Genomic DNA, 14788 nt, shown 5'->3' on the forward strand with positions numbered 1-14788 from the left:
CTGCCCTTGTTGCAGATCCTTAAACAGCAGGCTGTCTGCAAGCCCGATTCTACTGGAGTGTCAGCTCCGAGATTCTTATTCCTGGAGTCCCTACGGTTTTCTTCGTCAGGATTGTAAACTTCTGCCTGTATTGGTAGACGTTTGGAGAATTGATTCATGACAACGTCCTTCACTCCACCTCCATTCTCGGCTTCTTCCCGATCATCATTGTCTTGGGACCTGTCCCATCTGCTGGGAACGCCAGAGTCGCGCAAGTCCCCCCCTCCCTACCCACCCAAGCGCCTCCAGGGCTCGGGAGCTGGTGACAGGCTGCAGACGCCTGGGTAGCGGCCCCCCTTCACCTTCAACACGATCTCCAGGAGGGGACAGCCTGGCACCCGGAAGCCGCGTTTCCACCCACCCACTTCCGCGGCGGCTTCCCGCGCGCAGGCCAGAAGCAGCCTCGGTGGCTCGCGGCCTGTGTCCCGCCTCCCGCTCCGCCCCCCCCCCCGACGGGGACTGTTTCGGGGACTCGGGACTAGGGGAAGGAGGGAAATGAAGCAGACAGTGATGGCAGTGAGCAGCATAGTGAGGCAGGTCCTGCTCGCCGCGACTACGAACGCCTAGGGAGGGCGGGTGCGCGGACTCCCGCAGCCCCGATTCCTGCCTGGGGTTCTGTGCACTTTGCCGCGCGAGGGTGTGCACTCTCCCTTTCCCGCGCTCTACTTGGTCGCTAGAGCGCGACCAATCGGCTTCCGCGGTAGGAGAGCAGCCGTCCAATGAGAGCAAAGCGACCCAGAATCTCTCCTTCCTCGGGTCAGGTGCGCGGACAGGCGAATTCCTGGCTGGAGGCAAAGATCCCCCCAGAGTCGCGAGTGCAGGCGAGTGACGGCTAGGTTTGGGGCGAATTCTTCTCTTAGGTGAGTTACCCCTTTCGTCCTAGAGCTGACTTAGAGTTTAGAGAAAATTTATCGACAGGGACACGAAGCGGAAAAACCTGAGACTGGGGGAAAGGGGGCAGAAGAAAGCGTACACCGGAATACCGTTGTTTTCTGAAAGGACTGAGGTCTGTGCCTGGAAACTTAGAGTAAAATAAAAGGATGTATATTTCTTTTGCAGCGCCCAAGGGAGGGCAGGTTCTGATTTTAAAAACTGGTGTGCTTTTGAAGACCCAACGTTAACTTTATGCAACTGTTTCCTTAGAGGATCAGCCTGTGTCTGAATTCTGTGTGCAGCAAACAGATCATGTCAAATGTGTTTTCCTGAGTGAGCTTCTTTCCAAGATAAAATAGTCAATACTCTTAAGTGACAAATGACACGTTCATCATTAATAGCGCTGCTAACTACATTAACACGACTTATCTACTCTTTTCATCAACATCAATTTACTGTCCCAGGAAACTTTGGCCCAGGGACACGAGAGTTGCAAATATTGTTTATTCCAGTAACTTCCTCAAAGACCCAAACACTCTTCAGTTGAAAACATCAAAGTACAGTTTCCATCCCAAACCTTCCTGAAAATCCTTGCCTGTCATCCACCAATCCCAAACTGTCTCCCAGTGCTTCCCCTATCCTAACCAATCCTCCACATTCAAGAGCCGACTTAAACCAGACTTCGAAATCGCAGTAAAGAGCCCAACCTTGCTCTCCCCTTTCTGAGACACGACCAAGATTCTGCTCCCCACGACCTCAAGGAGCAGCAGGCTTAACTTTGTTTTATCAACAGACAGTTCTGTCCAGATTTCTGGGTGCCAGCATTTGACATCCTTGGAGGCCTCACACCACCAGGTCAGTTTCTGCCGCCACAACTCCAAATCAGTGTGTCCCCTGAGGTCCCCTGAACTTTCTCGCCGGTGTTCTCTGAACCCAAAGGTGGGGAAAAGTGGATCTTGTATGAGGCGGTTCGACCCCAGCTTCTTTTCGTTGCCTACCCCAAGTGCTGAGTTCATTTTGCCCTTGAGAGCAAAGAAATCTTTTAAGGAATCCTTTTGATTATCTGGCCAAAATTTTACAAGGTCTATATTTGACAAAGATCCGCCTTCTTAGCAATACAGAAGCTGGTCTCTACCCTCGTCAGTTGTGTCTGTCCTTGTGTGAGAGACACCTTGTGTAGACTCCCGTGTCTGTTTCTCAAACCGGCCGTGGGGACTAAAGGCGTTGGGAAGGTTTTATTTCGGGTTGGCGGGACGGAGACAAGCACGCTAATATTCCGGAGACCCCCGACAGCCAGGCCCGCTTCCCAAGGTGTCTAAAGAAGCGAAGACCCAGGGGTGGCGGAAGGGAGAGGTGGGTGGAGGCGGACGCTGAGGCTGTTAGAAGCCCGGCAGATGTGAAAGTGGAAGGAACCCAAGAGCTCGCCGAGCTCCGGATCGCAAAGGGCGGGGCACCTTATCGAACCTCCGCCGGGGCCTCGCGCTCCGCCCCCGTTCCCGCTCGCTCTCTCGCTCCGCCCGCCCAGCTTGCAGGGGCGCCCCTCCCAGGCCAGCTTCGCGCTCAGGCTCAGAGGCCGCGGCTTCCTCCAATAAGCACCGAGCTCGGCGGGGGGCTGGATTCAAGTCCCGAGTGCTGGCGGCGGGCGAGGAGTGGGTGAGCGCGCAGGAGCCGGAGGGGCTGGGGCGGAGGGGCTGGGGTCTGCCGGCCTGGGCGGGACAGCACCGCCCACCCGCGGGGCCCAGAGGGCCGGGCTTTGGTTTCCGCGGTGCTGCTTGTCAGGCCGTGTACTTGGGGGAGCGGGGTGGCGGCCTTGCAGGAGGCTTAGGTCAGCCAAGACCCGATCCCTCTCCTACAGTCTGGCTCTCTTCTGCCCACTTGCTCCGGAGAGGACGGGGAGAAGAAGGAGAGGGGAGGGGGAAGAAGAGGGAGAGGGGGAGGGGGGAGAAGAGGGAGAGGGGAGGGAAAAGAGGAAGAAAGGAAGGAGGAGTAGGGGAGAAAGGGGCGGGGAGGAGCTAGAAGGGGGAGAAGGAGAGGGAGGGTGGGGAGGGAGAGGAAGAGCTGAAGAGAGAGATGAGTGCGGGAGGAATTCCAAGGGAGAGCCTATGGTGGGCAGGAAACGGACCAAGGACAGACTGTGTATCTTTATCTCCTTACGGGAGGACACAGGGCAAGCCCTTTAGGTCAGTAGAGCCGTCTCCAACTCTGAGAGCTGGAGTAGGTAGGATACCTAGCTTAAGGACAGTTCACATTTGCTATGAGGTGGTTCACGCTGGACACTGGAAATGATGTTGGGGAGGGGGAATGTTGGGGTGTTTTCTTAATCTCTTGCCCCTTTCCACTGTGAATGCTCGAGTTCATCCCAGTGTAGTGCAAAATTCACATTTCTTTCAGTCCATTTCATAGTCCTTTTTTGCTCCATATAATAATCACTCCTAAATCTCCTGGGTTCTCTCTCAGTCCCCTAAGATTGGGTCATCATCAAGGGACACACTGAAACCCCAGATTCTCTTAATTGTTGGGCAGTAAGTTCTTGCCTTCAAGGATCTTACAACACAGCCCAGTGATAGGTATCTATTTCTGTTTCCCCAGGTTCTCTGCCTTTAAAAAGTATCCCTGTGGTAAGTATATCGATATTGACTAATAGTAATAGTAGTAATATTTACTGGGCAACCTGATATTGACTAATAGTAATAATAGTAATATTTACTGGGCAACCTGTTATGAGCCAGGCATGGTGCTAAAGGCTTTTCATGCGTTGTATTTCTTAATCTTCACGAGGGAGTCGGATTCTACCGCTCCTCCCATCCTAGGGCTGTGGACGATGAGATAGACAGTAGTTCATTAACACGCCCAAGGTCAGGCAGCCAGTAAATGGTAACCTGACGTCTGAACCCAGGTGGTCTTATAAAAACTCACACGGGTGCAGCGCCTGCAGATTCTTCACCTCACTTAGACTCACTGCCTCATTTTACAAACAGGAGAGTTAGGCTCAGAGACGCTGGAGTTTTCTGGGTAGCTCGTTATCAGTGAAGAATGAATCCACAGGTCCTGCTCCACAGTGAGATGTTTAGAATAGTCATAGTCTTTCGAGAACTTGCCCTGGACAGGAAACAGATGGGCTAGAGTGTAAGCTAACAACATGAAGAAGCAGCCCAGGAGGTGAACGTTCTGCAGACAACTTCTCTGTGCTCTTCAATAAATCAGGGTTTTTTCTAGAATGAAAGAGACTTAAGAGACATCATCATGAAAGACGACCTGTGCACCTCAATTGGATCTTTGTCCAAATAAATCAGTATTGTGATTATGCGAGAAAAAGTGCTTAATTTGTAGAGCTGGGAAGAGATAATTAGGGATAAAATGTCACGATGTATCTAAGTGTAAAATAATCTAGGAAAATAAAAAGGTGATGGAAATTTATCAAAAAATGAACAATCATGAACTCCATGTGATAGGCATATGCGATTCATTCTCCTCTTTTTGTTGTTGTTCCTATTTGAAAATGTTCATAGTCAAAAGTGTACTCTCTGGAGCTCTGTGACCTTGAGTAAATAGTTTATAATCTCTCTGGATGCTCAAGGTTTTTATTAGTAAAATGGAACTAAGAATACCTATCATGCAGAGTTGGAAGAATTAAATGAGGTAATTTATTTAAAAAAGCACTTAGGAGAGGTCATAGCATCTCACGTGCATACTCCATTCATTCATTGGATCTTTACAAATGTGTCTTTTTTTAAAAGATTTTATTTATTTGACAGAGAGAGAGAGAGGGTACAAGCAAGGGTAACAGGAGAGAGAGAAGCAGACTATTCAGGACTAGATCCCAGGACCCTGAGATCATGACCTGAGCCAAAGGCAGACTCTTAACCGACTAAGCCACCCAGACGCCCCACAAATGAGTCTTTATCGAGAGCTCGCTACATGCCAGGCATCGTGGTACATGTTGGGATCTGAAAACAAGAGAGCTGCTGCCCTCCATGGCTTTTGTTCTGTTTATTGCTAGTGAAGATTTCACTGTTTTATCTACATTGTTCATTCTGTTCTGGGCAGACATCAGAGGAAAGACAGAAGGAAAAATATCCCTTTAAACAAAAAAAAAAACCAAGAAGCGACTAAACTTCCTATCTTCCCAGGCAGACTCTCATTCCAAGATTATTTTATCTTTACGGTTCTTTTCCCATCCATTCCCCTCTCATTACACCATCCCTGTGCCGTCTTCACCTTAAACGGGGGCCAGACTTTAACATCAGTGTAACTAGCACACAGTTTTGAATTCTCATACCACAAACCCTTCTGCATTTGAATTTCATCTCTGCCCCGGGGCTCTGGCCTTGAGGGTCACCTACCTTCTCTGAGTTACAGTTTCTTCATCTGCAAAAAGCAAATATACCAGCTTTGCATGGTTTCTGGGGGAATTGGCAATTGGAGATAATTTCTGTCAAGTATTGACTTTAGTACCTGACAGGCAGTGCTCTATAAAAGGGAGCTTTTATCTGCGAGGTGATTGTAGTTGTTGGATAAACTCCCTACTTGCTAAGTTAACGTCTCTGAAGAGAGGGACGCTAGAGGTGAACGGGAAGGGGGGGATGTGGTGTCCCCATCAGTGTTATCCTCTACAATTAACATAGCTCTGAAAATACCACTCTAACTTGAACCTTTTTGAAATTAGTGTTTCGGCTGAACCGTGTCTTCGTCTTCAAGCCATCATGAGCCCTAAGAAGCGCAGGTCACAGAAGATCGCCTTTGATGAGAAGAGTAATATGAAAATTGAGCACTATTTCTCCCAGGTATGTTTGTAAATACCATTTATGGAATATGCCGATCTGAGACATAGCTCTCCTGGACACTGGGTGTCACAGCGCTTTCTGCCAAGAAACTACCTCCTTGGGGCGCCTGGGTGGTGCAGTCGTTAAGCGTCTGCCTTGGGCTCGGGGCGTGATCCTGGAGTCCTGGGATCGAGCCCCATATCAGGTTCCTCCGCTGGGAGCCTGCTTCTTCCTCTCCCACTCCCCCTGCTTGTCTCTCTCTCACTGGCTGTCTCTGTGTCAAATAAATAAATAAAATCTTCAAAAAACAAAAAAAAAAAGAAACTACCTCCTTGTAGGTTGAGGATATTAAGTTAAAATCTTTCTCATCCATTTTGTCCTATTTTCTAGTTTTAATAGCTTTTTTTTTTTTTTTAAAGATTTTATTTGACAGAGAGACAGCCAGCGATAGAGGGAACACAGCAGGGGGAGTGGGAGAGGAAGAAGCAGGCTCCCAGCGGAGGAGCCTGATATGGGGCTCAATCCTAGGACTCCAGGATCACGCCCTGAGCCCAAGGCAGATGCTTAACAACTGCACCACCCAGGCACCCCCTCTAGTTTTAATAGTTTTTTTTTTTAAGATTTTATTTATTTATTCGACAGAGATAAGAGACAGCTAGTGAGAGAGGGAACACAAGCAGGGGGAGTGGGAGAGGAAAAAGCAGGCTCATAGCGGAAGAACCTAATGTGGGGCTCGATCCCAGAGCACCGGGATCATGCCCTGAGCCGAAGGCAGACGCTTAACCGCTGTGTCACCCAGGGGCCCCTAGTTTTAATAGTTTTAATGCAAATCTTGGCCACATCAAAGCAGCCTTCAGCAAAAAGCTATTGTAACACTTCCTGAACAACAACAACAACAAATCTACTATAATGTGTTACAGTCAACTATGGAATAAAGAAATCGATACTATTACGTAGCATGAAAATATCTACTATCCCAAATATGGCTAATCTGTTTGACCACAGTAATAACCTACATTTGTACCGTGCTTTCTAGTTTATGAAACAAATTTTAAAATAACATCCTGATCATAACCTTATTAGGCAGGGAGGGAGGATTTATTATCCTCAGTCTCTTTATGTGGAGAGAGAAATGACTCCTTGCTTGAGGCAGAAGTGGAGGGAAGACTTGCACTTATATTTACTGACATTAAGTCAGGGCTCTTTCTAATAAAGGGGCTGTGTTATCATATCAAACCCTCATATTCTTTCCTGAGTCTGAAATGCTCCTTGCATTTATCAAGAAGTGGGCTGAGCATTTGGAGAATTTGAGGATGCAGCCTAAAAGCTTTTGTTTGTTTTCTTTCCTCTGGTTGTAACTAGACTATCCAAGTATCTAGGGAAACGGAGGCAAACCTAGTTATGCTTCGCTTTGTCCTGCTTCGTGATAGAGCCAGCTAATAACCATGTACGACCCGGTTCCCTTATTTGAAGATGTCTGTGTCTGCCCTAGAATCCTCTGAATAGTTGGAAATCCTTTATAGCCGTTCAACAAGGATGTTTCTGACAACACTGGGCTGAAAATATGTTCTTTGAGAGTTTGTTATGTCGTGCCCAGAGTGAACTTATATTGTGTTATGTTCCTTTTTTTTTTTTTGATCCAGAATATTAGCACCATTACAAAGAAGGGAAATAAAAGTTAATCTGTTAATGTGCCAGTCATCGTGCTAGGTATTGTCACCCATGACGTCACACTGAATCTTTACAACCATCCTGCCTTGTTATTTCCATGACCAGCAAGTGACCTTGCCGCTCTGTGAACTCGTGTCTGTCCACACCAGTGCCATGATGAATGTGACTTGGGAAAAATGTCTCATTCAGGCATAGAAATCAAATGCTCTTAGTTTTTCAGGGGATTTCTGCTATTTGATGAATCGTCCTTGTGTACGGTTGTATTCAGAGTTTTAAAGCATTTAACATTTATTTTTAGGTCAATAAAAATGAAGAGAATAATTCCAATATTCCTCAAATGAAGATGGGCTCTAAAAAAGGTCCAAAAGATATAACAAACACCCAGGCTCAAGGACCCAAAGACCAGACCATGCCCCCTCACAAGACAATTTACATCACCTTGGCCGTGAACCCCAGGAAACACGTGCTCACACATAGTGAAGGGGATAGCCTATACGCAGCACTCAACACTCTCAAGGCTGTCAAGAAGGAAATTAAAACTCAGCAGGGCAAAGAAATGCTGGTGCTTGGCACGGAAGGAATTGAAGGGTACCTAAATCTTGGAATGCCCCTCAGTTGCTTTCCTGAAAGCTGCCATATGCTAATCACATTTGCCCAGAGTCGAAGTAGGCAGAAAGAGGGGAGCCCGGTATTTGGCCGGCATGACAAGGTGTCCCCTGACTGTGTCAAATTTTATATTCACGCGATTGGGAAGAGAAAGAAGAAGATAGTTAAGTGCAGGCATCTTCACAAAGAAGGGTGCAAACTCTGTGTCTACGCTTTCAAAGGAGAAACCATCAAGGATGCTGTGTGCAAGGACGGCAGGTTTCTCTCCTTTCTGGAAAAAGAGGACTGGAGACTCATTAAAAACCATGACTCCATTCTAGAAAGCTCGCAGACTGTTGACAACTTAGAAGGTAAGCTCTTTGAGCTTGAGGTTGAGATGAGAATGGGCTCTGGAGCAGCAGCTGCTCAGAATTTGGAGTCGGAGGAAAGAAACACCAGTGTGTTGAGAGAAGAAATTGTGGCTCAGTACCCCAGTTTGAAGAGAGAAAGTGAAAAATTCAGAGAGAACTTCAAGAAAAAATTGGAAAATAAAAAGAACAAGGCTTCATTATTTCAATTGCATAAAGTACAGTTTGGGAAACTGACAAAAAACTCTACCCCAGTTAAAATGCACAAACTTCTTTCTCATCTCAGTGACTCCGTTGGGTACCTGTCATGGGACAACAATGGAAACAGGGGTTCTGCCACCTGCTTTGTTTTTGATAGGCTGTTCATTTTAACTTGTCGGCACGTAGTAAATGACATCGTGGGCGAAGGAATAGACCCAAGTAAGTGGGCAGACATAATTGGTCAGTGCGTAAGGGTGACATTTAGTTACGAAGGGCCCCCCGAGAAAGAAGAGAACTGCTTTTTTACTGAGCCTTGGTTTATGGTGTCCAATACAACGCTCGATTATGCCGTTCTGCAACTGAAGGCCAACGGACAGCAAGTACCTTCGGGACTCTATCATAGGATTGCCCCCGCACCCCTTAGCGGGCTGATATATATCATCGGCCACCCGTATGGAGAGGCGAAGTCTAGTGATGCTTGCACTGTGATCCCTCTGGAGCAGCGAGCAGGGAAAGTTCAGGAACATCCTCAGGCTAGAGGGGGAGGGGGTAGCAGTGACGCTATGCAGTATATCCATATGTACACTCAAAGAAGCTTCCAGGACATAGCTCACAATCCTGATGTGATTACCTATGACACCTCCTTTTACTTTGGGGCTTCTGGTTCCCCAGTGTTTGATGCAAAAGGTTCATTGGTAGCCATGCATACCGCTGGCTTCACTCACAAATACCAAATTGGGTTCTCTCATATCATCGAGTTTGGCTGTACTATGGAATCCATCCTCCTTGATATGAAGCAGAACCATGGACAGTGGTTTACAGAAGCGTGTATGAATCAGTCGTATACAGAAGAATGCATAAATCAGCAGGATGTGGAAATGATGAGTGATGAGTATTGAGGATGGTGAGAGTTCAGTTTATTTACTCGCTTCAAGGAGATCACCCCTGGGGTTGTTATTCCATAGGCAATGCATTCCTTTCCTAAATTCCAAAACGGTACTTTCATTTAAAAACTTACTGTTATAGAGAACTTCCAATGCACTACTTCTCGAAACACATGAAGACGATAATCCTAACAGGTAGGCTGTGAACCCCTTTTTAAAGTCAAGCAATGCAGACGTAGTGAAGAGAAGGGCCATATGCACCCCAATGTTCATAGCAGCCTTGTCCACAATAGCTAAATCATGGAAGGAGCCAAGATGCCCTTCAACAGATGACTGGATTAAGAAGATGTGGTCCATATACACAATGGAATATTACTCAGCCATCAAAAAGAATGATTACCCAACATTTGCAGCAACATGGACAGCACTGGAGATTATGCTAAGTGAAATAAGTCAAGCAGAGAAAGACAATTATCATATGGTTTCTCTCATTTATGGGACATCAGATGGGCTTTACCATCTCACATCGTCATAACAAGAAGGAAGAGTGCGGTACAATAAGGTATTTTGAGAGAGGGAGAGAGACGGCATTCACATAGCTTTTATTCCAGTATATTGCTATAATTGTTCTATCTTATTAGGTATTGCGGATCTCTCACTGTGCCTCGTTCATACATTAAGCTTCATCATAGGTCTGTGTGTAGAGGAAAAAACAGTATATATCGTTTTCAGGCATCCCCTAGGGGTCTTGGAATGTATACCCCGCAGATAAGGGGGAGGGCTACTGCATATACCTGTCTCTACAAACATTCCTACATGTAACCGTCTGGATGTATAAGCAGTTGGACATGCTTCCCGATGTCTCCCGCTGCAGTCCAGTCCCAGATGGGTCATTTTCGCCGCCTCCCTTGTTCATCGGTGAACTCCCAGTCCAACAGTGAGAAACTGGGCTCTGACCATCCCCCTCCCTCTTAATTGTGCAATTGGGTATTCATGCAAAGCGGCATCAGCATTGTTCACCTTCCCGGGGCGGGAAATAACATGGTCAACTACAGTGCGGCGTGTGTGTACCATCTCTCTTGCCTCTAGTCTTACAGACTAACTCCCAAAGTGACGGGGGTCAGCACCTGTCCTTCTGTGCCCTTCAGTGAGGTGTTTTGTCCATTTGCAGTGCAGTTAGATTCTCTTGTCACCGTCTCCGCTCTTTCACCTCTCAACCTAAGTGACATCTACAATTTGCATATATTGGGGCACCTGGGTGGCTCTGTGGGCAAAGCGACCAACTCTTGATTTTGGCGCACGTTGTGGCCGCAGGGTCTCGGGATTGAGCCCTGCATCCGGCTCTGTGCTCAGTGCAGAGTCTGCTTGAGGATTCTCCTTCTCCCTCTGCCTCTCCCCCTGCTCATGCTGTCTCTCTTTCAAAATAAATAAATGAATGCATCTTTTTTTTTACTTTGCATATATCCAGGTTCATTGTCCGTGCTGTGAGTTCTGTGGGTCTTAACAAGGGCACAATGTCATGTCTCCACCATCACAATATTGTACAGAATTCTCTCACCACCCTGAAAGTCCCCTGTGCTTCACCTGTTTCTCCCTCCCTCTCCCCTGCACCCCCGGGACCCAGGGATCCTTTGACTGTCTTTACAGTGTTGCCTTTTCCCAGAATGTCGCCGGGGTGGAATCATACAGTCTGGAGACTTTTCAGCTTGACTTCTTTCACTTAGCAATATTCAACTAAGGTTGCGCTGCATTTTTTTGTGGCTTGAGAGCTCATTTATTTTTGCTACTGAATAACATTCTCTTGTATTCACCTTTTGGAACATATCGTAGTTGCTTCAGTGTTTGGTGATTATGAATAAAGCTGCTGTAAGCATTTGCGTACAGATGTGTGTGTGAACCTAAGGTTCCAATTCAGTTGAGTAAATACCTGAGTGTGATTACTGGACTGTATGATAAGATTGTGTTTAACTCTGTAAGAATCTGCCAGACTGTCTTCCAGCGTGGCCGTACCATTTTACCTTCCCAGCAACAGTGAATGAGAGCTCCCATTGCTTCACGCCCTCACTAGCATTTTGTGGTGTCAGGGTTTTGTGGGGGTTTTTTGGGGTTTTTTGGGTTTTTTTTTTTCTTTTTTGGTTTGTAGGCCTACTGATAGTGTTGGAATGCCTGGTATTCTTTAGGGGATGATGGGATTTATTCATGAAATTCAGGCTGTCTTGGATGTGTACATACTAACAGTATCAGTCTGGATTCTGTTGGGAGAATAAAGCCATCGAATTATCTTTATAAGACTTTTGGGCTCTGAACTTCTGAAAGGGAGAGAGGAGTCCAGAAACCTAGGGAAATATTAACCAGGACTCTTTCATGGGAAGAAATATATTGATATTTAGGTAACACAACAGAAGAAGTTAGAGGTTGTAGTGGCCTGAACTGCGTTTCTCAAAAAGATATGTCACTTCCTAACCATTAGTGATGAGGGAACAGAAGGCTGGCTGAAGACAAAGCAGAAGCTGACACCCTGCGACCCCCCCCCATGTATGCAACATTCCTGGGCACTAAAACTGCTCTAAAACTAAGGAAAGGACCTGTAGCTCATTGATAGGGACACAGTGATAATGTAAACAGCCTTGGCTTGACAATAGCAGGGCCTCCAATGTCCTGTGAGTCTTCTTTGACATATGAAAGTGCTTTCTCAGCCTCCCTTTTTCCTCACCTCCCCCAACCCCATGCTATATAATCAGCCACCTCTCACAACCCCGGGGCAGCAGCTCTTTCTGCCCACGGGTCCCATCCCCGTGCTTTCATAAACCACCAATTTTGCACCAAAGACATCTCAAGAATTCTTTCTTGGTCGGTGGCTCCGGACTCCACCCCACTGAACCTCACCTGTGTTCCACAACCTCATCACAGTACCTGTGAATCTGGCTGTGAATTTTGGGAAACAGAGTCTGCAGATGTAGTTAGATTGAGGATCTCTAGATGAAACCATCCTGGATTTAGGGCCCACCCTAAATCCAATGACTGGGGTCCTTACCAGGGAAAAGAGAGCGAGGTTGAATACAGCCAAGAAAGAAAGCCTTGGGGGGAGGGGTGGAGGAGAAGAAGCAGAAGGAGGGAAGGAAGATGTGCAGATCTGAAAAGCCTGGGATGGGACAGTTGGGGGTGATGGGCCAAAGGAATGGGAGAAAGAAGACCACCGGGCAGATCAGATTCCCTCCGGGCTGCAGCCCATCTTAGAACCAGTGCCTCCTTTGGGTCCACCTCTCCCTCACATAGGAGCCACCTGTCACTTGTTCGCCAAGCCCCAGTTCTCCCCAGTCCCTTCCCGGCCTCCACTAAACCTCTTGACTCTGTCCACAATGCTCACTAGAACTGGCTTTGGGACAACCGAAACATTGAAAGTTCATTTGGTCGCCCCCAAACCACCCCCAGCTACTCAAAACCAAAAATAAAAGCATTTCCTCTCTCTCCTCACCCCTGATGCCCTCTCTCCTCTCTACCAAAACCTCCAAGCTGCTTTTGGAGAAAGACAATTAGAGATGAAGCTGACATCACCCTGTCCCCAAGGGGGACCAAAGGCCATACACACTTGTGTAAATACAGGAGGAAGGACCCAAACTTACCGCCAAATCACCAAACTACCTTGTCCCAGAAGAGGAAAAGGTTCGGGGCACAGGGGTGAGGGGTGGCGCTGAGGCAGCTTGTGTAGGGGCAGAAAGGGGTCCCTGGGCCTTGGTGCTCACCAGACACTGAGAGGTGAGGTATGCGGAGTGGAACTAGTTCTGGGGCTTTGGTGCTGACCGGGGAGTGAGAGGACAAAGGAGGGAAAGAGACTGACAACTCTGTGTTCTTTCCTCCCCTGACCTCCCTTTCCACCCTCCATAAACTTACCCCACCACCCTGAACTTCCCAGGGCTCCTCGATGGAACCCTTGATTTGCATTGCACTGGAATGGGAGGAAAGGCCCTCTGAACCAAGTAATGGGGCTTAGGCAAGACTGAGGTGGGGAAGGAAAACTGAAGCGTTACTGTGGGTGTTTTTTTGGGTGGATTCAATGGATTGCTGTTGGGGAGTTGATAAGGAAATGTTTCATGTTGGTCATGTAGCTTGTCTCCAAACCATTTCTCTGCCCCCTTTGACGAGTCCAGAATTTCCAAAGAAGAAAGGAAAATCCCAGTTTTGGTTAACTACGGAAAGCCCGCTGGAGCGCGCAGAGAGGCCGTTTCCTGGTGCAACATCGCCACCTGCTGGACGCAGCCAGTAGCGCATCCCTTCTAAGCGAAGGCAGCCCTTGATCTGTTGCTAAGCCCTGTTGAAACTGACCTGAGGCGGTCTCTTCCACCCCGCAGCTCCCTCTTAGGGCAGTTCGACTCAGCCTCCTTTACTGAGGAAGGAAGGATCCAAAGGTGTTGGTAGTCAAATACAAACGGTATGTATATTCAGGGCCTACCCCAGCCTTTCTCTGGCTTCATTCTTGCATTTTACATGAAAAAGTGGCAATTACTTTATCACCTGCATCAACACCGGGATCTTGTGGTTTTCCTCCCAGGGAGGGAGTCTCCCTATCTTCCGACAGAATGCAATCAGATCATCTTCATTCAGTCGGGCACAAAACTGACAGGAGACTGAGTCACAGAAGGCTCTGTCGACCTCTGGTCTGCTCCACTTCCAGAATTTAGTCCCCACTGAGAGCTAGGGATGTTTCTTTTTTTTTCTTTTTTTTTTTTTTTAAGATTTTATTTATTTATTTGATGGAGAGAGAGACAGCCAGCGAGAGAGGGAACACAGGCGGGGGAGTGGGAGAGGAAGAAGCAGGCTCCCAGCGGAAGAGCCTGATGTGGGGCTCGATCCCAGGACTCTGGGATCAGGCCCTGAGCCAAAGGCAGACGCTCAACGACTGAGCCACCCAGGCGCCCCTAGGGATGTTTCTTAATGCCGTGTCCCCTTTTCAAATCCTGAAGTCCAGTTTTTATTTCATCAGCACTAGAGTCCTTAGAGAACTCCTCCCCCACTTTTCATTGACTTCACCGGGGGAGGGCATGAATATAACCGAGTGCAATCCTTAAGGATCTAAAGAATGTAGGAAAAGTGGCCCCTGTCATATATGCATTTAATTTGTTAGTTAACCCCTGCAGAAAAATAGTAAGTCTGAAGAACAGCCGTTGCCTTCCGCAAAGTCAAACCAAGGGGTAGGCCGGTGTGCCAGATCTGTGATATCACAGTGCTAGAGCAAATTGGCACTGCCCCAGGTACACGGTGTGTGGCCATTGACTGGATTAATGTGTTCTTTTCTGTCACTATCAGAAAAGGGGATCCATAAGCAGTTCAACTCACATGGAACAGATGATACTATATACTTTTTTAGTTTTGCCCAAGACTATACTAACACTCTTCTTTTGATACA

At 47.4% G+C, this 14788-nt stretch overlaps 1 protein-coding gene across 5 annotated transcripts; it reads left to right on the top strand.

The window, feature by feature from the left end:
- Positions 1 to 546: 546 nt before the first annotated feature.
- FAM111A (family with sequence similarity 111 member A) lies at positions 547 to 9738 on the top strand. Of its 5 annotated transcripts, XM_034645466.1 has the most exons (5): positions 547 to 899; positions 1706 to 1767; positions 3502 to 3530; positions 5579 to 5696; positions 7645 to 9738. In XM_034645466.1, the coding sequence occupies exons 4-5, from the start codon at positions 5616 to 5618 to the stop codon at positions 9397 to 9399; spliced, it is 1836 nt and encodes a 611-aa protein (XP_034501357.1). In that variant the 5' UTR covers positions 547 to 899; positions 1706 to 1767; positions 3502 to 3530; positions 5579 to 5615; the 3' UTR covers positions 9400 to 9738. The 5 variants fall into 5 exon arrangements, with proteins under 5 accessions (XP_034501357.1, XP_019664554.1, XP_002928275.2 ...); XM_019808995.2 differs by lacking the exon at positions 1706 to 1767; XM_002928229.4 differs by lacking the exon at positions 547 to 899 and having other exon boundaries at positions 949 to 1767.
- Positions 9739 to 14788: the final 5050 nt, after the last annotated feature.

Source organism: Ailuropoda melanoleuca, chromosome 16 (assembly GCF_002007445.2).
Source record: "Ailuropoda melanoleuca isolate Jingjing chromosome 16, ASM200744v2, whole genome shotgun sequence".
NCBI classification, from domain to species: domain Eukaryota; kingdom Metazoa; phylum Chordata; class Mammalia; order Carnivora; family Ursidae; genus Ailuropoda; species Ailuropoda melanoleuca.